The sequence below is a fragment of the Sus scrofa genome, chromosome 16 (genome assembly GCF_000003025.6).
Source record: "Sus scrofa isolate TJ Tabasco breed Duroc chromosome 16, Sscrofa11.1, whole genome shotgun sequence".
Lineage (NCBI taxonomy): Eukaryota > Metazoa > Chordata > Mammalia > Artiodactyla > Suidae > Sus > Sus scrofa.
Genome location: NC_010458.4, coordinates 27,474,293 through 27,498,761, shown reverse-complemented (window position 1 = coordinate 27,498,761; position 24,469 = coordinate 27,474,293). Strand labels below are relative to the sequence as shown.

General features: G+C 37.8%; 1 protein-coding gene across 1 annotated transcript in view; it reads right to left on the bottom strand.

The window, feature by feature from the left end:
- Positions 1 to 24,065, bottom strand: part of CCDC152 (coiled-coil domain containing 152) — a 63,665-nt gene extending 39,600 nt beyond the window's left edge. The window contains exons 1-3 of the mRNA XM_021076773.1: positions 23,979 to 24,065; positions 21,288 to 21,393; positions 11,954 to 12,022 (exon numbers count right to left, since the gene is read on the bottom strand). Coding sequence (XP_020932432.1) covers positions 11,954 to 12,022; positions 21,288 to 21,393; positions 23,979 to 24,065 — 262 coding nt within the window. The remainder of the gene's footprint in view (positions 1 to 11,953; positions 12,023 to 21,287; positions 21,394 to 23,978) is intronic.

Sequence of the window (24,469 nt, the reverse complement as noted above, 5' to 3'; positions counted from 1 at the left end):
ATTCTTTATTTCTCCTATTTTCAATGATAACCTTGCTAAGTAGAGTATTCTAACTTGCAAAATTTTCCCATTTAGAACTTTGAATATATTTTGCCAATATCTTCTCTCTTTGAATATATCTTGTAGAGAAATCAGCTGATACCTTTACAGGGGTTCCCTTATAATTAACTGTTGTTTTTCTCTTGCTGCCTTAGAATCCTTTCTTTAATTTTGCCATTTTGTATGTCTGTTTGGGTTCAACTTGTTTGGGGTCCTTTGTTCTTTCTGTATCTGGATGTCTGTTTCCTTCTTTAGATTTTGAAAGTTTTCAGCCATAATTTCTTAAAGTACATTTTCAATCCCCTTTTCTTTTTCTTCTCCTTCTGGAATCCCTATTATGCATAGATTGGCACTTTATATTATCCCACAGATCTCTTATATTGCTTTCATTTTTTTAAATTTGGTTTTCTGTCTGCTGTTCTGATTGGGTGATTCTATCTTCCAAGTCACTTATTCATTCCTCTGCATTATTCATTCTGCTGTTCAATGTCTTTAACTCAGCTTTCATCTCTGCAAATGAATTTTCTAATTTATCTTGGCTCATCCTTATAGTTTCTAGGTCCTTTGTAAAGTAATTTGCATTACTTTTTTTTTGGTCTTTTTTAGGGCCACACCCATGGCATATGGAAGTTCCCAGGCTAGGGGTTGAATTGCAGCTGCAGTTGCTGGCCTAAACCATGGTCACACCAATGCCAGATCCAAGCCACATCTGTGACCTACACCACAGCTCATGGCAATGCCAGATCCTTAACCAATTGAGCAAGGTCAGGGATTGAACCTGCGTCCTCATGGATACTAGTCAGATTAGTTTCTGCTGAGCCACAATGGGAACTCCCTGTATTACCACTGATATCCATTCTTAGAATATCCATTCTTAATCCTTTAATATTCCCATTATCTCCTTTTTGAACTCAATATCTGCTACACTGCATAGGTCTGTATCATTGTTTGCTCCTTCAGGAGAATTCTCCCAGTCTTTTTTTTTTCTTCTTCTTTTTACAGCCACACCTGCATCATATGAAAGTACCTGGGCTAGGGGTCAAACGAGCTGCAGCTGCAGGCCTAAGCCAAAGCCATGACAATACCAGATACCAGCCACACTTGCAAACTACACTGCAGCTTGTGGCAACACTGAATCCTTAACCCAGTGAGCAAGCCCAGGGATCCTCACAGACACTATTTTGGGTTCTTAACCTATTGAGCCACAACAGAAACTTCAGAATTCTCCTGTCCTTTTAATTGGCAATAGTTCCTGTGCATCTTCATTTTGCTTGTATTTTTCTTACTCTGAGTTGAGTTTAGGGAAAACAATTATCTACTGTAGTCTTAGAGAGATATTTATATGCAGGGGCATCTCTGGGTAGCTTGTGGGGGCTTACTATTTGTGTATGTGCATGCATGCTGCTTTTGATTTGGATTCTTGTTGTCTCCTCAATGTGTATGGGCCATTAAACTCTTCATAGGGGGTGTGCAGGTACATGGCCTGTGTGTGCTTCCAAGAAGGTGGGGGCAATGGGCTGCACCTGCAGGCAGCACCTAGTTGCTGAGCCCTTGGCAGTGGTAGGGACCCAAGGAGATGTGGGGATGGTAGGCTGCTCCTGGTTGTAAGGCCCTCAGCAGTGGAAGTCACCCTCATGGAGGTGGGGGAAGTGCCCAGAGCCCTTGGCAGCAACAATGGTTGGGTGTGTGTTCCCAGCAAGTTTAGGGCAGTGGATGGTACTCGGCTGCAATACCTTCCACAGCAGCACCACCTGAGATGACTGGACTGCAGGTGGTGTCTATTTATAGGACCCTCAGTAGTGGTGGGCTGCACCCACTTCTGGAGTCCAAGATGGCTGTGGTGGTTTGCACCTGCCCCTGTAGTCTGCACAAGAGGTGCTCTGCTGCCTGAGAGCTCACAGATACACAGAGAAAGAAGTTGCTATGGTGATCCCACCCCCATACCCTCTTGTACTCCCCAACAATGGTGCCTGGCTTCTCTGGAGGGCCTAGGCCTCCTCCTGCACTCCTGTGGCTGTGTTGCACCTCTCCATAGCCCCCTCAGGTTGTTTCCACACAGCCAACCCTAGTCCTTTCCCCAGAACTGACCTCTGAAGCCCAAGTCACAGAGCCCAGCACCTTCCAAAGTATTTCGTGCTGTGGTGTGCTGGGTTTTGGTACTGATGGTCTGTGTGGCTCTTTCTCTTGATTTTCCCTGCTCAAACCAGCTGCTTCACTTTTCTCAGGGGCTGATCTTCCTGTCAGTTAGGTAGCCACCCAGGATATAAATTCCTTTCCTCTTTCATAGCTCCCTCTCAGAAGTGCTGGTCCTGTCCTGATACCTTTTATTCTCTTCTCTCTCTCTGTTGTCCTACCCAGTTATGTGGAGGATTTCTTGGCCTTTTTGGAAGTCTGAGGTCTGCCGGCATTCAGTAGATGTTCCCTGTGAATTGTTCTACATACAGATTTTTTTTGATGTGTTTGTGGGAGAAGATGAGTGCCACATCCTAATCCTCTGCCATCTTGATCCCACCCTGTTTGTAGACTTTCTGATATTGGCCACTATGACTGCTATGATGTGATATCTCACTGAGGTTTTGATGTGCATTTCTTTGATACTTAGCAATGTTGAAAATCTTTTCATGTGCCTGTTGGCCATCTGTATGTATTCTTTGGAGAAATGTCTATTTAGGTCTTCTGCCCATTTTTTGATTAGATTGTTTGGTTTTTTGATATTGAGCTGTTTGTATATTTTGGAAATTAATCCCTTGTTGGTCACATCATTTGCAAATATTTTCTCCCATTCTGTAGGTTGTCTTTTCATTTTGTTTATGGTTTCCTTTGCTGTGCAAAAGCTTTTAAGTTTAATTAGGTTCCATTGTTTATTTTTGGTTTTGTTTCCATTACTCTGGGAGATGGATCCAAAAAGATATTCCCGCAATTTATGTCAAAGACTGTCCTTCCTATGTTTTCCTCTAGGAGGTTTATTTAGGCCATTAATCCATTTTGAGTTTATTTTTGTATATGGTGTTAGAGAATGTTATAATTTCTTTCTTTTATGTACTTGTCCAGTTTTCTCAGAACTGCTTATTTAAGTGATTGTCTTTTCTCCATTGTGGTTTTTTTTTGTCTTCTTTGGTATACATAATTGACTATAAGTACATGGGTTTATTTCTAGGCTGTCTATCCTATTCCGTTAATCTATGTGTCTGTTTTTGTGCCAGCACCATACTGTTTTGATTACTGTAGCTGTACAGTATAGTCTGAAGTCAGAGAATGTGACTCCTGTTATATTCTTCTTTCTTAGTATTGTTTTGGTTATTCAGAATCTTTTGTGTCTCTGCACAAATTAAAACTTCTTTTTTCGCCCCAGTTCTGTGAAAAATGCCCTGGCAATTTGATAGGAATTTCATTCAATCTGTTGAGTGCCTGGGGTAGTATGGTCATTTTAACAATATTGATCCTTACAAACCAAAGTATGGTATATCTTTCCATCTGTTTGTGTCATCTTCAATTTCTTTCATCAGCATTTTATAGTTTTTAGTATAGTATAGATTTTTAGCCTCCTTAGGTAGGTTTATTCCTAGGTATTTTATATCTTTTTGATGCAATGGTAAATGGGGTTATTTATTTATTTATCTTTTTTTCTTTTCTTTTTTCCCCCAACTCTTTCTTAAAAACTTTTAACTTATTGTCCTGTGCATCCACTCTCCTCCCAGGTTCTTTGATCATCTTCATGATCATTAAACTCTTTCTTAGGTGGATTGCCCATCTCCACTTCACTTAGTTTTTCTGAGGTTTTATCTTGTTCCTTTTTATAAAACATATTCCTTGGCTGTTTCATTTTGTCTAAATTTCTATTTGTATTTTTATGTTTATGGTAGGTTAGTTTTATTTCTCAACTTTGGGGAAATGGCCTTCTGTAGAGATATCCTATATAATTCCCTCTCATCACTTAAGTTATATGTTCTAGGGCTTCACCCTCAGGCTATATGGGTCTTTCTGTTGTGGTGGGATAACCTTGTGGGCAAACTGGTCAGCCCCTAGTCTGATTGATTGCCAGGCCCTGCCTTGTACAGATGCTGCTGGCTGCTGTTTAGTGGGGCCTGGTTACAAGGTGGATGGTTGCAGAATCTTAGGGGGCCCCCACAACTAGTACTGGCTCACTGATTGGCAGAGTCTGTGTCCCAAAGACACTGGGGCTGTTATCTAACCCCATGGCAGGTGAAGCCAGATCATAGGGTTAGTGTTGCTCTACTGGAAGGCAGAGATGATTTCTGGAGTCTGGCTGCAGGGCCCAGGAATACCACAGTCATCGTAGATCATTGGGGGTGGAGGTGGTTGTATGTTGGTTCCTGACACAGGTCTGGGGTGTCCCAAAGGTTGCACAGTCCTGCTGGTTGGCCAGGCCAGACCCAGCTGGTCCCAGGGTAGGGTCTGGCCTATGCTGTTGGATTGGAGGTTTGGTTTCTGTGTCTTCCTTCTGTTGGATGAGGCTGGTCTAGAGGCTTGGTCTGGCCTTCTGGTGGGAGGGCCTGGTATCTGTTCACTGGTGAATGGGGCTAGATTTTGGTCCCCTGGTGGGCTGGGCCATGTTTAGGGGCATGGCAGCTGTGGGCTCTTTAGTTTTTATTCAGCTTTTCTGCTGATGGGTGGGGCTGTGTCCATACCCCATTAGTTTTTTGGCCTGCAGCATCACAGCACTATTGTCTGCAGGCTGTTAGGTGGGGCCGCATTTTGGAGCTAATGAGCCAATGTGTCAGCTGCCAACGCTGGTCCGAATATACCTTCCGCCAGTGTCTATGTCCCCAGGGTGAGCCACAGCCAGCCCCCTGCCATTCCAGGAGACTCTTCAAGACCAGCAGGTAGGTCTGGCCCTGGCTCTGATCAAATTAATACTTTTTCTCCAGGTCCTACTGCATGTGGGATTTTGTGTGCACCCTTTAAGAGTAAAGTCTCTATTTTCCCCAGTCCTATGAGGGTCCTGTAATTAAGTCTCACTGGCCTTAAAAGCCAAATGCTCTGGGGCACATCTTCTATTGCTGGACCCTTGGGCTGGGGAGTTTGACATGGGGCTCAGAACTCTTGCTCCTATGGGAGAACCTCTGCAGTATAATTATTCTCCAGTTTGTAAGTGGCCCACATGGGGGTTTGGGATTTGATTATATTGCAAGTCCACTTGTCTTTCTGGGGCTCCTTCTTTACGTCCTTAGCTGTCAAAGATATTTTCTGGTAGTTTTAAGTCTTTTTTTTGTGTGTGTGTGTTTTTTTGTCTTTTTGGGGCTGCACCCACAGCATATGGAAGTTCCCAGGCTAGGGGTCTAATTGGAGCTGTAGATGCCGGCCTACACCAGAGCCACAGCAAAGGGGATCCGAGCCATGTCTGCAACCTACACCACAGCTCACAGCAACACCAGATCTTTAACCCACTGAGCAAGCCCAGGGATTGAACCCACAACCCCATGGTTCCTAGTTGGATTCATTAACCACTGTGCCACGACATGAACTCCTGTTAGTTTTAAGTCTTTTAATCAATAGTTCTGCAAATAGTTGTGATTTTCATGTGCTCATGAGAGGAGGTGACCTCAGGGTCTTTTTATTCCACCATCTTGGCTGCTTTCCTTTTAGCTTCCTTTTAATTCTCCTTTAGGAAATCTCTTTGGAAGGTAGCAATTTGTAAATAAGAGATTCTGAAGTATATATCCATAACAAGTTATCTACCCATATGGAAGATGCTTATATAAATATAGGATTCTTCCAATGATATACCATAAGCTAAGTCCAATTTTTGTCAGGAAATATTTTTACAATTATGTTGAAAGAAGTATTTCTACCTTTTTTAAAGTACTTTTCATCCAAGCAATACTTTTTTCTTAAGAAATAGCTGATCAGGGATTAGCCTACTTTTTCGGATAATTCTCTTAAAGTACAGCACTGAACTATGTGCTATTGTCTGTTTTTCAATGACCACTTTTGACTAAATCATTTCAGTACAATTTTGTACAGTAAAATTACATCGTGCATAACAATGCCTTCCTTAAACCTACCTTGTTAGAGTATAATGACCTAAATAAATTCAAGTCATTCAGATTCAGTTCAAACAAGAAAAAAGCAATACTGAGTTGTAAGAAATTATCTAACAACAATTGGCAAAAATAAGTTTAAATTCTACTGAGTTTGGAGGTGTTCCGTATTTGCGGCTGATTTTAAGTGCCTCTCTATTTTCTCTTTTTATCACCCATGTGTTTACATTCCTGAAATTCACTTGATCTGGGACTAGTTATATGGTGATAATTCTCCTCTAATGCGGAAAAAGCTCTGAGTCTTATTTTATTTGCCCTAGTTGTAGTAACCACTGGTCATAAATTAGAAGGCATAATGTCATTATTTTTCATATAACAAATTACTGAGGTTCTCCTAAACTAGCATATGGAGTAATATACAGTAATATAATACAAGAAGTATTCCTATCATTTGATATATTGTGATGTCATACTCTATTTCTATGTTTATATCTTGAACTCCAAAAATATTGCTTCAAAGATAGAATGAATTCATTCTTTGAGGTATAAAGTCAAAATATGGGGAGTAGAGGACAGGGTAATCAAGCAACAAGAAAAAAAAATACTATAAAGGGCTGCCAACACTCTTGCATTACCGGCATTATGGATCCTTGCCTCTCTCCACTCTGATAGAATATCAGATGCAATTCATTAAATATGTTTCATGACCCTCTTCTCAGTGTCAGGTGAGCAGTAATAAAAGCAAGAGCTTCTTTGGTTCTTGACAATGAGAACATCTCAGAAAATATATTTAACTTGATCATCCAATCACTCATAAGAAAAAGAGAATCAAGTTTTCCCTTGAATTTCCCTATGAAATTCTAGTGTTATTGCCATAAACATTTTAACACCTTGGTAAAAGGGACCAACCACTCTCTCATATGTAACTGGTAAGATGTTAGGAGAGAACAGACTGGCCAACATAGATAACAAAATCTAAATAGTAGTGACAAAGAGTAGAAGTGTTCTAAACTAAGAGTCTCCAAACTTTTATATTTATGTGCTCTCTTAATAAAACTAATAAGCATGTATACCCAACTGTCTATTTATAAAATATATATATCTGTGTATATGTATACTACTTTCTAATTATATACAATTCTTAAAAGAGATAAAAGTAGAAGTTAAAAAGGTAAAGAAGGAAATGTTAATTTATTCTCATATTTTTGAAGTATTAATTAAAAACTAAAATTATTGAATTATTATTGTTAATTTTAATGACACAATGGAACTGAAAAATATATCAATAGTTTTGATAATGTTGATTAACACTTTGATTATAGAAACTTGAAGGCTGTTTTTTTTTAATTTTTATTTTGTTTTTCAGGGCTGCACCTATAGCATATGGAAGTTCTCTGGCTTGGGGTGGAATCAGAGCTACAGCTGCCAGCCTATGCCATAGCCACAGCAATGCAGAATCTGAGCCGCATCTACATTCTACACCACAGCTCATGGATCCTTAACTTGTTGAGTGAAGCCAGGGATTGAACCTGCATCTTCATGGATACTAGTCGGGCTTGTTACCATTGAGCCACAGTGGGAACTTCTGAAGGCTGGTTTTAATATTCAGATTATTTTGATACTTGGTTTCAATGGAACAAATGTATCACTGCCTGCACTTATCAAATCACTGGACAGTCATCCCTGTGTATCCGTGGGAGATTGGTTCTAGGAGCCCCATGAGTAGCAAAATTCATGGATGCTCAAGTCCTTTATATAAAATGGTATGCTATTTTCATACAAAATACATATATTTTCTGTATATTTTTTCTCTCTAGATTACATATAATACAACAGAAATGTTATTAAATTACAATATAACTTCTAAGTAAATAGTTACTAGCCCTTGACAAATTCAAAAAAAATTTAATAACACATTACATTACATTTTTGTAATTTTCTGATTTTTTTTCAAGTAGTTTTGATCCAGGTTGGTTGAAACTATGGATGTAGGACCTGCAGATATGGAGGACCCACTGTATTCATTTTCTTCTTTTTTCTTTCTTTTTTTTTATTTTTATTTTTTGCTTTTTTTTGGGCCCCACCTGCGGCATGTGGAAGTTCCCAGGCTAGGGGTTGAATCAGAGCTGCAATTGGCCTATGCCACAGCCACAGCGATGCTAGATCTGAGCTGAATCTGTGAGCTACACCACAGCTCACAGCAATGCCAGATATTTTAACCCACTGAGGGAGGCCAGGATCAAACCTGCATCCTTATAAATGCTAGTCGGATTCCTCACTGCTGAGCCATAAGGGGGACTCCCTATATCCATTTTTTAGTTCCAAACACCAATTGGGCAAAAGTGATTGTTTTTGAAATTGTGTCAAAATCCATCTTTTCTGATGTTAATTGTTATTATAAGCCTCTCAAAAAGTTTTTAAAAACGAACATTTAACGGAAGTGTTCAAAATCCCTGGGAATCACTGATTATTGTTTAAAGAGTTTTTATTGAACTTAGCATTTCTATGCCCAGTTTCACATGCAGGTGAAAAGCTGACATATATTCAGCTCCCAAATCACTTAATTATGGAACCATTTCTAAATATTCATTTGAAAACATCTTACTATAGATTAATTTTCTCCCAAAGGCAGTTACTTGGCCACCATTGGCTGACATTTCATCAGGTATGATAGATTTTCCTTATTTTTAACTTTTGACTGTGTCTGATGAACTTGCACATGGTAGAAGCGACTGCTCTGCTACTTTATTGTTGACTTATGCTTGCATTATTAGTATTATTAGTCAAATGTTTTATTTCTTCAAGCTACTGTCCTATTTGAGAGGATTAATTGATTATAGGTAGCAATATATAAACCTTCTTAACCAGATAAATATAAACTGTACTACATGTCAACACTGAGACTACAGAAAAAAAAATGCAGCAGTTTAGTTTCAGAACTCCCACCTGCCCTGGGAGAAGAAGAATCTTGTGAATCATAAATGATGCATAACTGACACACAGAATGAGTAAGGAATGACATTCCATTATTAAATTTTCATCAAATTACTTGCCTTGATTTTTAGATAAAAATAAATGTAAATGGGAATTCTGCTATTTTCTTTCTGCATCTCAATGGATCATCTTTTACACAGCCCATAAGCTGCTACTGAAAAGACTGATGAATAAGAGTAAGGGAGGTATCATTTCTCTCACAGTGGTTGAAGAAACTCTTAAGCTTAGAGAGTGAATGATTCACTAGCTCAATAAAGCTGTCTAGAAACCATGCCCTTTTAGTCTTTTCTTCTGCTATCCTCAAGCTGTCATAATTTTCAGGCTGAAAGCAAAGAGTCTGCCACAATTTCAGGCATTATATGCAGACTTATCAATAATCAGAAGAACACAGTTTTTTGGAAGAGAGGAAAATTATTCCAGAAGCCTTGGAGCTGGGGTGTAATTAGCTTTCCTGAGGGATATGGTTGCATGGATGAAGAATGAATGTCAGGAAAAAAAAAAATCAGGTTTCTATTAAGAAGAGGAAATACTTTCTGGGGAGGCAGACAGTTGTAATCACTCTGTAGCCTAGATAAGCAAATTAACCATGCAATCTTGACAAACAAATGGATGAAAGGTGAAAAATAGGTGGTTCACATCTATCACTTTGACCAAACTAGGGCCTGTAGAAGCATTGGAAAAATGAAATCAATGAATCATTGCATCCTCCTGAGAGGCACCATAGGATATCCATTTTTAGGAAAAGGTTATTTAAAAAGTTGTACTGCCATATCTACGAAAAGATGGTACTTTTGACTGTTGGTCAATATTTGATATCCTCTTACACGGAAATAATGTTTCATACATTCACTATTGAATTACAATTGACTTTCTGGGGCTTCAAGTACTTAACTTTAATTTCTGGTAGATGTTTTATTTGAACAAAGTCCTGGAAAGAGTTAAATTAAATACCATTTGAATCCTGTAATGGGTTGTGAACATACACATTAAAAAAATGCAGCTAGGTGTTGTATTCAGTCAGAGAAGGGAAAAGTTCTGAGCTATCAGCACTGAGATAGAAAAATGAAAGTCCCAACCAGATGTGGGAAAAAATGAGCAGAATGCTAGAACTAAGTAAAAGGAAAATCTATGGAACACATGGCAATCAGATATCGGTAGGAACTGACCAAAGAAAAGACTTTGGAGGTGGTATGGTTCCTATCTATTACCTTTCTAGGTATCCTGAACAGCTTTTAGTGGTGTATTACCAAGGATTGCAGTATGGCTATTAGTGAGAACAATGTAGAGAATGAGATGAGATGAATTCATCTTTCATTTTAAAACTTTGTATCTTTTATATCATCTCAACTTGGCAATAATCTAAATATACTATTTTGAAGGAAAAAAAATGAATCCTTTATGTACTGCAAATACTGTCTGTCAATTTAAGTTTGGAGTCTTCTAGTGCAGTTTCTTCTATATTTGTGTCCTCAACACTTGAGGATTTTTTTTTTTTTAAAGTTATGGCTGTACCTGCAGCATATGGCAGTTTCTGGGTCAGGGACTGAATCTGAAAACAGCTGGCAATGTCAGATCTTTTAACCCACTGTGTCATGCAGGGATCAAACTGCCTCAGCAATGACCTGAGCTTCTGGAATTGGATTCTTAACCCGCTGTGCCACAGTGGGAACACCAAAGTATTTTTTTGGCCACTCCTGTGGCATGTGGAAGTTGCTGAGTCAGGACTGAACCTGTGCCATAACTGTAATAATAGCCATAGCAGTGACAATGATGGGTCCTTAAACTCCTGAACCACAGGGGAACTGCTGAGAAAATATTTTAAGGTAAAGCAATGGGGAAAAAGTAAGAACTAATAGTAATTCTTTGAAAAAGATAAATCTCAAGACATTATAAAGACAATAAGGAATAACATGTCAAATCAAATAAATAGCATATAAGATCACTACTATATCTCACCTACATGTGTAAAGTAGTTTCTTTGTGATAAAAAGCAGAGGACTAAGATGAAAAATTCTTATTTGATGTGAATTTGATGTTGAAGAGAACTCGAAGGCAATTTGGTCTAAATTCCAGTATAGCAGAGGAAAATCCCACAGATATTGCACTGCAGCTAAACCAGAACAGGACAAAAAAAAAAACTTGGTTGCTTTGTTAGTTTTGTCAATGGTAGGTCTACTGGGTTAGCATAACTAGCAAAAATAAGGTAAGCTGAATGTGTTGGTTTCATTTACACAAACAGGGCCTTAGTTTATGACAAAAATTAAATAGTAAACTATCACTGAAGTTTGAATAGAATACTTATCATATAATTACTAGAAATACCTATCCTTCAAAATTGAACACAGGGTTATTAAAGACCAAGAATACAACTGAGAATAAATATACTTTTAAACTTTCTAAAGAGAGAATTATTAAAACCAATTACAAAACCCTGATGTACCTGTCACAATGATTTGTTCTGTTCACCATGGCATTTCTTATTTCATAATAATAGAAAGGTATTATTAAGTGGTAAGGAGCCCACCCTTAACTGGTGAATTTAACAAGACTGGATTAAAGGAGATTTACTGTCAGTGATGTAAAAACTCTTTTTTTTTTGGTCTTTTTGCCATTTCTAGGGCCACTTCTGGGGCATATAGAGGTTCCCAGGCTAGAGGTTGAATAGGAGCTGTAGCCACTGGCCTACACCTCAGCCACAGCAACATGGGATCTGAGCCATGTCTGCGACCTACACCACAGCTCACGGCAATGCCGGATCTTTAACCCACTGAGCAAGGCCAGGGATCGAACCCTCCACCTCGCGGTTCCTAGTCAGATTCACTAACCACTGAGCCACGATGGGAACTCCTAAAAACTCTATTCTTAAAGGTGCTCAAATATATGATTTTTTTTTTAGATTTTATTTTTTTCCAGCTTACCTTTCAAATTATGATGATATTCAACAGTCTGTTGCAGCCCTTTTATCATATCATGAAGAGTAGCACATTCTAAAACATAAAAGATAAATTTATTTTAATATTATTTGCTTTCACTTCGGGATTAGTCTCTCAAAATTGAAATAGTTAACATAAAATAATATTTAATTTTAAATTATGAGACAAAGCAACCAGGTATCTCAAAATAAATGATATAATAAATACTTTAAAATCACTCTTTAAACACTCTTAAAGTCAAATGCATTCCAGGATTTAGTAATGAATTTTCTGAGGCACAATAAATCCAGGGTGGTAAGGATTCCCCTCATGTGCCTTAGCAACATCTACACTAGAAGTAAGACCTATTTGGACATGTTTGGAGAAATATGAAGCATGTGTCCAAGTGAATTTTCCATAAAAGAACATCTCAAGGAAAGTGAGTCAAGGTACATTAAGTTCTCTTCGAAGACAGCCAGAGTTGGTGAGAAAGTGTAATTTGGGAGAACATAATGCTTTTCTTCCTCACTGTCCTCCAACCTGTCCTCTTGTCCGAGTCTTAGGTCAAGGGAGTAGCAGTAAAAGAAGTAAAATCTCACTGTGTTGAATTACAAGCATCAGCGACTTTGGTGCCAGTGACTTCTTGTATGACGGGAGATGGAGCCTTCTTTGCAAACATTAGTGTCCTGACATGTGCATATTAGCGTTTGATATACCCTTGGTTATCACAAGCAATGGCTAAACATTTGATGGGTAGCAAGAGTACTGGAAACATCTATAACTTCGAGCAGTCCCCTTGGCTGTAAGCTCCAGGATAGCAGGGGCTATTTTCTGTTTTGTTTGCCTTTTCTTCCTAGGATTTAGAACAATTGTGGTCCTAATAGCATTCCATAAATATTTGTTGAGTGGTTGACTGATGACTGGCAATATCATAGGAAGAAAAGAATAAATGGACAAACTGGGGTGTGAAAATAACATATTTTTATTCTAAGTGCTTTGCAAATATTAAATCATTTAACCACCTTAACCCTATGACATTGGTCCTAGTATGTGCCTCATTCTACATATGAGGGAATCAATATACAAATGTAAAGTAAACTATCCAAATTCACACTTATGAGTGGTAAGTGGTAGGAGTACAATATGAACCTTAGGAGTTCCTGTTGTGGCCCAGCGGTTAACGAATCCGACTAGGAACCATGAGGTTGTGGGTTCAATCCCTGCCCTTGCTCAGTGGGTTAAGGATCTGGCATTGCCGTGAGCTGTGGTGTAGGTCACAGATATGGCTCAGATCCTGCGTTGCTGTGGCTCTGGCGTAGCCTGGCGTCTACAGCTCCAATTGGACCCCTAGCCTGGGACCCTCCATATGCCGCGGGAGTGGCCCTAGAAAAGACAAAAAGACAAAAAAAAAAAAAAAAAAAAAAAAAAAGAACCTTAGCAGTCCAGCACTAAGGTCTATGAGTTTAACTACTTTGCTGCCACCAAGACCAGCACAGGAGCATTTCTTCAGAGTAATTTGAGTAGATGGAGGCCCTGGAAAGAGGGCAAGAACAGAGTCAGAGAAAGACTCTGATAGTTACTGCTATCACATCTTATAAGAAATAAAAGTCATGCTAGTTTAAGTTTACAATTATAACAGCTAAATATATAAGGATGAAAACTTCATGAAAGAGTAACTTAATGTTTTAAAAAAGAAAGATTAAACAATTTCACTTTTATGTGCTTGGCTTAATAGCTAATAAACATTGAAACTTACTCTCTTTCTTTCAGTTTTAGAGGCCCACGGCTGATATTCAGCTATTATGCATTAGTGAGAAATACTGACTAGTTTCCATTCTAGTTGGGCATCTATTTTGGATGGTTAAATACTGCATTTGTATCTAAAAATAAAAAGTCATCTAGGTACAATAATGTACTATTATTGAATGTTTACATTGCCAGGCATTACACCAAGCATGTTATAAATGTTACTCCCATTAGGAATTCCTGTTGTGGCTCAGTAGGTTAAGGACATGACATTGCTGCTGTGAGGATGCGGGTTTGATCCTCAGTGGGTTGAGGATCTGGCGTTGCCCCAAGCTGTGGCGTAGGTGGCAGATGCGGCTTGGATCCCATGTTGCTGTGGCTGTGGTGTAGGCCTCAGCTGCCACTCTGATTTGACCTTTGGCCTGGACACTTCCTCGGGAACTTCCATATGCCACAAGTGTGGCCATAACAAGAAAAAAAAATACCTCAATTAGTATTCAAACTAATACTGAGAAGTTGGTATCATTATCCTGATTTTCAAAGGGAGGAAGTCACTCTAGAGGTCTGGTTACTTGACCAGATTCCACACTATATGGAAGGTCTAGGTTTGAATATAGGTTTTCTGCATTTCAAGTCCTGTGCTCTCAATTCAATACTTTCTCAGGAATTGCAGTATATGTTGAAGAACTATGAAATTTGGAATCAGAGGAATTGGATTAGAGTTTTCTCTTCTTTACTTGGTAGCTATGACACGCTGGGTAAGCTACTATTCTCATGTATCAGATTGTTCTGACAACCAAAAAAAATACTTTTAAAATTTACTCACAAATATTTAGCATTGTTATTGTTACTATTTCTGTCCTCTGTGTTCCATAAAAATTTGTATACATCGCTTTTCTCCATTGTTTATAATACATTTTAGTTATTTATGATTTCTCCCACTAGATAGTGAACACCTTCAGGTAAAGACATATTTATTTTGATATTCCCTACATCTAACATGGTGACTATGTCATAAGTGTTCAACAGTATTTTAACATATTGACTGAATGAAAGAGCCAGTACTGCGAGGGGTGACTACAAAGCTTCGCCTTTCAGTTAGAGGTCCTGAACTCAGTCTCCATGTATTTTTTTCAATTGCACTAATAGAAATGAAAGTAGTTTTCAGAAGTTAAAAAGCTTTATGCAAGTTTAAGATTCTACTCCTCCACACTTCCCCTCAACCTTCCCTGCCACCAACTCAAAGTTCCTACTATCCTCCTTTTTTTTTTCTTTTTTCTTCCCTTTTGCTGTTTCCTAGGAATAGAATGATGGTTAAATGACAACTTGACATTGCCTACTTTATGTATGTCACTGTATTAGCTGCTACAATTAAAAGTGGAGACATAGACACTGCTATCACTTGTCTTTGTCCCTTTGAAAGTGTGAATCCAGCATTCATGAAATATGGTACCTCGGTAATCAGCGAATTGAAAACAGAGCCCTGAAAATGAAAGTATACTGAATGTTTCAAAAATGTGTATTTTCAAATTTAGAACACAAGGTGGCTCTCTCAACACATTTTTTTTTTTTTTTTTTTTTTTAAACAAAGCAAAGTGTTCAAAATAAGGAATTCTCCATCTGGTAGAATACCATTCACTATTTTAGAGTAATAGCTTTTAAATCTCTTTGCAAGTCTTTACCTACATTATCATTTCTGTTGGACTTCACAATGCAATTTGAAGAAAACTATCCTATTCAACTTTAAAAACTAGAGCTCAAAATATTAAGCTACTGCTTACATGATATAATTTAGTAAGTATTTTGAGGTCAAACTTAGGCTCTACTATTAGCTATCAATGTGTGCGTTAACATTTATTTCATAAAGCAGTTGGGAATACTAAATACAATTATGTATTAAAAGCATTTTTTATAGTACCTGATCCTCAGTATCAATATTATCTTGAACTGGCCAAGAAATTCTTTATCTGGTATGAAGCGAAAGAAATAAAACATCAAGATCCCATTCTTTATTGTTGAACAAGTCCAATCATACATGTAGTTCATTCTTCCTCTTGAAGTGAATTAGTACACACTTTGTTTTCTAAGTCATCATTCTCACTTGTTCTTTCACTTCTGCTGTATATTATTCAGCAAAAAGGCCATCCAATAGATTCAGAAAACATAACTGGATTTTTAAAAGTATTTGATTATGTTTTTCAAATAATGCATACACATGAAACACAAGTTTAGTGAAAAGTGAATATCTTACTGATCTCTGCTCCAAAACTAACCAGTTTCCCTCCCCCTCCAAGAAAGCACTGTTACCAGGATGCTATTTATCTTTCGATATAGAGGACAGGGTGTTTGTGTGTGTTTAAAGATATAAATATATATATATATTTTTTTATTAAACTTTTTTTATTACTTAAATGAATTTATCACATCTGTAGTTGTATAATGATCCTAACAATCTGATTTCACAGGATTTCCATCCCACAGCCCAAGCACAACCCCCCAACCCCCAAACTGTCTCCTTAGAGACCATAAGTTTTTCAATGTATGTGAGTCAGCATCTGTTCTGCAAAGAAGTTCAGTCTGTCCTTTTTTTCAGATTCCACACATCAGTGAAAGCATTTGATGTTGGTGTCTCATTGTATGGCTGACTTCACTTAGCATGATAGTTTCTAGGTCCATCCATGTTGCTAAAAATGCTGGTATTTCGTTCTTTTTAATGGCTGAGTAATATTCCATTGTGCATATGTACCACCTCTTCTGGATCCACTCCTCTGTTGATGGACATTTAGGTTGTTTCCATGTCTTGGCTATTGTAAATAGTGCTGCAATGAACATTGGAGTACATGTATGTTTTTGAGTCATGGTTTTCTCTGGGTAGATGCCCAGGAGTGGGCTTACTGGATCAAATGGTAGTTCTATGTTTAGTCTTCTGAGGAATCTCCATACTGCTTTCCACAGTGGTTGCACCACTTTACAATCCCACCAACAGTGTACTAGGGTTCCTTTTTCTCCACACCCTCTCCAGCACTTATTGTTTGTAGACTTTTTGATGATGGTCATTCTGGCTGGTGTAAGGTGGTACCTCCTAGTGGTTTTGATTTGCATTTCTCTAATAATGAGTGATGTTGAACATCTTTTCATGTGTTTCTCGGCCATCTGTATGTCTTCTTTGGAGAACTGTCTGTTTAGATCTTCTGCCCATTTTTTGATAGGCTTGTTTGTTTTTTTGGTATGGAGCTGCAGAAGTTGTTTATAAATTTTGGAGATTAGTCTCTTGTCTGTTGCTTCACTTGCAAAGATTTTCTCCCATTCTACGGGTTGTCTTTTCGTTTTGTTTAAGGTTTCCTTTGCTGTGCAGAAACTTTTAAGTTTGATTAGGTCCCATTTGTTTATTTTTGTTTTTGTTGTCAATACTCTAAGAGGTGGATCTGAGAAGATATTGCTGTGGTTTATGTCAGAGAGTGTTTGGCCTATGTTTTCTTCTAAGAGTTTTATAGTATATGGTCTTATATTTAGGTCTTTAATCCACTGGGAGTTTATTTTTGTGTATGGTGTTAGGGAGTGTTCTAATTTCATTCTTTTCCATGTGGCTGTCCAGTTTTCCCAGCACCACTTATTCAACAAGCTGTCTTTTCTCCATTGTATATTCTTGCCTCCTTTGTCACAGATGAGTTGGCTGTAGGTGTGCGGGTTGAATTCTGGGCTTTTTATCCTGTTCCACTGATCTATATTTCTGTCTTTGTGCCAGTACCATATGGTTTTGATGATTGTTGCTTTGTAGTATAGTCTGAAATTTGGGAGCCTGATGCCTCCAGCTCCATTTTTCTTGTTCAGGATGTCTTTGGCTATTCTGGGTCTTTTGTGCTTTAAAACAAACTTCAAAATATTTTGTTTGAGTTCTGTGAAAAATGTCCTTGGTAATTTGATAGGGATTGCACTGAATCTGTAGATTGCCTTGGGTAGTATAGTCATTTTGATAATATTAACTCTTCCAATCCATGAGCATAGTATATCTTTCCATCTATTTGTGTCATCTTTGATTTCTTTCATCAGTGTCTTCTAGTTTTCAGAGTACAGGTCTTTTGTCTCTTTAGGTAGGTTTACTCCTAGGTATTTTACTCTTTTGGATGTGATGGTAAACAGGATTGCTTCCCTAATTTCTCTCTCTGCTCTTTCATTATTAGTGTATAGAAATGCCATCAATTTCTGTGTTTTGATTTTGTATCCTGCAACTTTGCGAAATTCGTGCATGAACTCTTTCTGGTAGAGTCTTTAGGATTCTCTAGGTATAGTATCATGTCATCTGCAAATAGGGATAGTTTTAATTATTCCTTTCCAATTTGGATTCCTTTTATTTCTTTTACTTCTCTGATTGCTGTGGCTAGGACTTCCAAAACTATGTTGAAGAGTAGTGGCGAGAGTGGACATCTTTGTCTTGTTCCTGATCTCAGTGGGAATTCTTTCAGCTTTTCATCATTGAGAATGATGTTCGCTGTGGGTTTGTTGTATATGGCCTTTATCATGTAAGATATATTTTTATAAAAATGATAACTCTTGTATACTTTGTTGTTTTCATTTACTATATGTTGGAGGTTATTTTACATCATACAAAGCTACTTCATTCTTTTGATCAGTTATATATATTTAATTAAATAAATATACCATAATTTATTTAACTAGCTATCCACTGATAGATGCCATACTTGCAAAGGCTTTCTCTGTTCTTAAAAATATAAAAACAAAAAAATCATATGTTCTGTTCTACTTTTTTTGGTGGCTTCACTTTTTGACCTTTAATTGACTTTATTTTTTAGAACAATTTTAGATGTACAGGAAAATTGGGAAGATATTAAATATCCTATACCCAAATATCCTATACCCAGTTTCCCCTATTATTACTATATTAGTATGATATGCATGTTACAATTAAGGAACCAATGTTGATATATCATTATTAACTAAAATCTATACTTTATCCTGATTTTCTTAATTTTTACCTAATGTCCCCTTTTAAAAATTTTTTCTTTTATTAAAGTATAGTTGATTTACAATGTTGTGCCCATTTTTGCTGTATAGCAAAGTGACCCAGTCATACATATACAGTCATATATATACACATTCTCTTTCTTATATTATCTCCTATCATGGTCTATCCCAAGTCACTGGATATAGTTCCCTGTGCTATACAGCAGGTAATGTCCTTTTTCTGTTCTACAGTTCCATTCACAATACCGTATTATATTTAGTTTAGTCTTTTTGGGTCCTCTTGGCTGTGACAGTTTCCTCAGAATTATCTTGTTTTGATGATCTTAACAGTTTTGCAGAGTCCTGGCCAGGTATTTTGTAGCATGTCCCTCTATATGAATTTGTCTGATGCCTGTTTCATGATTAGATGAGGTTATGGGGAGGAAGATCATAGAGGTAAAGTGCCATTTTCATCATATCATATCCAGGGTACATACTATTAACATGACATCAAGTTGACCTTGATTGCTTGCCTTAGGTTGTGTGTGTCAGATCACCACCCCCTCTTCCATTCTGTATGTTTCGCTACAGGGAAGAAAGTCACTATACAGGGCCCACAACTGATGAGTGTGGTGTTATGATATACTTCCTTGAGGCCAAATCATTTATACAAGTTATTTGGAATTCTGCAGAGATTTATCTCTTCACCCACCCCCACTTATTTATTTAATTGTTTATTTTTATCAGTACAGTATGTACTCATGGATATTTATTTGTACTTTGGGGTTTTTTAAAAATGATTTTTTTTCCATTATAGTTGGTTTACAGTGTTCTGTCAATTTCTACTGTACAGCAAAGTGATACTGTCATTCTTTTACACACATTCTTTTTCTCACATTATCCTCCATCATGTTCCATCCTAAGTGACTAGATATAGTTCCTTGTGCTATACAGCAGGATCTCACTGTTTATCCACTTCAAATGCAATAGTTTGCATCTATTAACCCCAGACTCCCAGTCCCTCCCACTCCCTCCCTTCCCCCTTGGCAACCACATGTCTGTTCTCCAAGTCCATGAGTTTCTTTTCTGTGGAGAGTGTTATAAATGAATACTACTTTATATATTTTGTTGCTCAAATTGTTCCAGCTTTGGCCACTGAGAACTCTTTCACTCAGGTCCTGTATCCCTTTGACGTATCCCTATCATTGAGGAATTTTTTTTCTTTTTGAGCACTTCTAAGTTTTTCCATTATTACAAGATGATTCAGGCTCATCTCATAAATATCTTGTCCAAGTCTTAAAATCAGCCATTTCCTCAAGGAGCTCTGGTTCCTTTTATTATAAAATGGTATTAGAAGCCAGATCTCAATGCTAGGTACACTTGTTACTACTGGGGTATTGTTGATTTTATGCCCTCTCAGTTGGCACAGCAAGGAACTATATGCGTATATATATGGCTTCTTCTTCTTCTTTTTTCTTTTTCTGATGCCCAGCACTTCATTAGTAAGGAGCCTGGATCTGGGAAAGGGGAGGCTGGGATGACCAAGACTAACATCCATATAAGGAGGTTTTCAGGCAGTTACTCCATGTAACTGGATGTAACTAAATCCAGTTTAGAAGAAATACCCTCATGGATGAAACCCTTTGGGAGGGCAGTACTGTGAGTGACAAGCAACAGGGGTAGGAAGGGAGCCCTAGGCATAGCTGGGCCCTTGAGACAGCAGGGCTTCCATGTTGGGCAGAGGCACACTTTTGATGAACTTCCCCAAGTTCCAGGCAACACTAATATAGCTCAGTGGAGACCAGGTGATGAACTTGGAATGGGTGGAACATGGTGGCGTTGCAGTGGACTAGGGCAAGGCCTTCCACAGGAAGGCACAGAGCAGGTGCCTCTCTGTGCCATTCACCACACGCTTCTGGAAAAGCGAGACCATCCCTGACTGACTTCAGGGAATTCAGGCTCTCTTTGTTCTTGGCATTATCCTGATGCCCAGCACTGATTGCATGGGAAGTCCAACACTACCTGGCCCGGGTGAAGGTGCCACTGCAGCTTATTTACCTCAGTGTAGTCTCAGACTTCTGTGCTGCACAGCAATGCCACTTTCTCAATGTGTGGCACCTTGCCAGGCTGGATGCCCAGCCTTCTAGGCTCCCTGAGGGCCAAGGGGCACCCAGAGAAGGTATAGAGTGAGGAGCCCCAAGGGTGGATGGTGGCTGCTGGGAGCTGAGCAGAGCACAGGGTATGGGTGTCTGAGAAGTGAGGGGAGCTTCAGACTAGGATAACATTTTTAACACTAAAATTTTTGACCCATCTGAAATTTCTTCTGGCATAATCATGAGGCAGGAATTCAACTGTGCTTTTTCTGTGTGTTTGAAGGTCTGGACAGAGCCTCAGATTTGCCATTTCTCAGCTGAATGGCCTCAGATTATCTTCTTTTGTTGATGATTTTTCATTATTGAAGTGGAATAATTATACCAGTCCTATCTGTCTTTCAGGGCTATATTAACGATAAAATGAAATGGTAGTCTAGAAAGTTCCATATGAATTTAAAACATTTTACAAATGTAAAATCACTTTGTAGCAAAAAGCACACCCATTAGAATTATTGTTTCTACAGGCATCAAAGACTAACCTTCTTTAATTGAGACCTCCTTTGTTTGCATTACTTTTAGCAAACAGTTAGCTTTTTCCAACTGCATATCCAGTATGTTGTTCTTTCCACTGATTTCTATCATTTTCTATAGAAGAAACAGAATAAATATCATGACCAAATCATTGCTGTTATTTTGATTTATTTTTTACCTATGGATATGAAGACTAATAAAAATACAAACTTTTTAATATCTGAAAGTCTAATAATTAAGTCTGGCACACACACACGTATGTGTGTGTGTATATATATATATATATACATATATATATATATATATTTTTTTTTTTTTTGTCATTTGTCTTTTTAGGGCCACACCCATGGCATACAGAGGTTCCCAGGCCAGGGGCTGAATTGAAGCTGTAGCTGCCGGCCTACACCACAGCCACAGCAATGTAGGATCCGAGCCACGTCTGTGACTTACACCACAGCTCACAGCTCACAACTCACGGTAACATGCTGGATCCTTAACCCACTGAACGGGGCCAGGGATTGAACCTGTGTCCTCATGGATACTAGTTGGGTTTGTTAACAACTGAGCCATGACGGGAACTCCAAATCTGGAATATATTTTTAAATAATCCAGCTTCCTAATTAATTTTTAATTTAAGGAGTAACATGGTAAAAAGTTAAAACAAATTAACAGCTTTGAAAAATTATGAAAAGTAAAAGTATGACCTAAGATGAATCCCCTTCTTCTAACTGTTCAACCTTTAGTCCTATGGTTAACAATCACTTATATATGTTTCCAAAATGTTTTATGACCATACAACTATAGGAAAGGGTCATATTATACTCTGTCCTGCACCTTGGATGTTTCACTTAGTATTATTTTCTTGGAAATAATGTCACATAAGCATATAAAGGTCTACCTCATTCTTTTTAACAGTTGCTTATGCATAGAATTTCCATCATGAATATAATCTATTTAAATATTTCTCTACTGAGGAAAATTTGTTCTGTTCTCACTTTTTTGCTATTACAGGTAATGAATAAGTATTTTTTAAAATTTATTTTATTTATTTATTTTTTGTCTTTTTGCCATTTCTTGGGCCGCTCCCACGGCATATGGAGGTTCCCAGGCTAGGGGTCGAATCAGAGCTGTAGCTGCCAGCCTATGCCAGAGCCACAGCAACGCGGGATCCGAGCTGCGTCTGCAACCTACACCACAGCTCACAGCAATGCCAGATTGTTAACCCACTGTGCAAGGGCAGGGATTGAACCCGCAACCTCATGGTTCCTAGTTGGATTCGTTAACCACTGCACCACAACGGGAACTCCTGAATAAGTATTTTTGAACATATATCTTTGGTATCTTTGTGAATAGTGTAATAACTGCCACGTACCCTTCAAACACCTTCAAAAATCATCAGTTCATGACCTGGCTTATATCACCTATACCTTTACCCATTCTCTATTATCACTCCTGAATTTATCTGAAAGCAACTCCTTGACATTATATTATTTCATCAATAACATTACCATTTTTATGCATCTCTAAGAGATGACAAAAAATACAATTTACCATTATCACATCAAAAATGAACAATATTTCTTATTTAAAGTGTATAAATGGAGTTCCCACTGTGGTTCATCAGTAACGAAACCAACTAGTATCCATGAGGATGTGGGTTTGACTCGGCCTTGCTCAGTGAGTTAAGGATCCAACACTGCTGTGAGCTGTGGTGTAGGTTGCAGATGAGGCTCAGAGCTGTCATTGCTGTGGCTGTGGTGTAGGCTGGCAGTTGCAGCTCCAATTCAACCCCTAGCTTGGGAACTTCCATATGTCACACATGTGGCCCTAAAAAGCCAAAAAAAAAAAAAAAAAAAAAAAAAGAAAGAAAAAGAAAAAAAAGAATATGAGAGACATTTCCAAATTAATTTCCAAGTACTTTGTACCAATTCCTCTCCCACCAAAGTGCTTCTTATTTCCTTTTTTCTTATTTTGGTAAGAATCACTTGGTTAAGAAAACACAAGTCCATTGTTAAAAAAAAAGTTCATGTTATTTCAAAATACTTATCATCAAGAAAATTCTTTTATTATGGCAACCCTAGGTTGCACAGAGGAAAAGAAGGAATAGAGAAGAATGATAAGGAGAGAAAACAAAGGTATTATTACTCCCACTGCTACTCATTTCAAAAATTTACTTCCCAAATATTTAATTTATCCATCTACATTTCTCAACAGCTATTCCTATTCCTCTCCCAGGTAGAGGAGGGGATTAAGAAAACCTAATATATATTTGTGGGCATGGTCTACTATGTAATTTGTCCAGAATTGCAGCGGGGGGGGGGGTGCCTTCAAATGGGTTGCTTTTAGGCAAAAGAGAAGAAAAAGGGAAGAGATAGAACAGGAAAGCCTAAAAAAAATTTAGAGTATTTGTCCATAAAAATTGAGTTTATGGACATCCTGGGTATATGTATTTTCCTTTTAACTTTAGTAAAATATCAATTATCTGTTCTTTTGCCCCCAAAACATTTTAATATATTATTGTAAGTGAACCAAAACCACATATATTTAAATACAGATTTTAAAAATGAGAGAGAAGGGGCTTAGCAAAATACACTTCCATTATTTTTACCTCACTCATTTTTTGTACATTCTTTTTGTTCCCTTTGGCAAAAGCTTTTCATTTTCCCTATATTCCACAATTTTTTGATATCTTTACATACTTTTTCTATCTGTGAGAAGTCATTTATAAGTTTGTCAAGATTCACACTGCCAATCTTTTTCATACATCCTTCGCTGCTTTGATTCATATCTAAACCAGAGAAAAGTAGATAGTGTTAAAACAAACAAACAAATAAAATCTAAAGCACTATAATAGTGGTGATAGCTTCAATACTACAAGTTTCTGTATTCCACTTATGGAGCACCCACTGGAGCTCCATTGCACTCAGAGAATTTATGTTATACCCTCATTGTTAGCAACAGTTGAATGAATTAAGTCTTCTCCACTCCTTTACACTCTCACTCCAGCCAAGTTTTCTCTAAACACATCTAAAATTAGTGCAATGATATATGCATATGTAGAAATTATTCCTATTACACAAAAAACTAATTATGCCACTGTTCAATACTCATCTCTTTGCTATCAGGATGGCTGCACTTAAAATCTGATGCATTACTAAATCTGGTGCATGACTTTTTTTTTTTTTTGTCT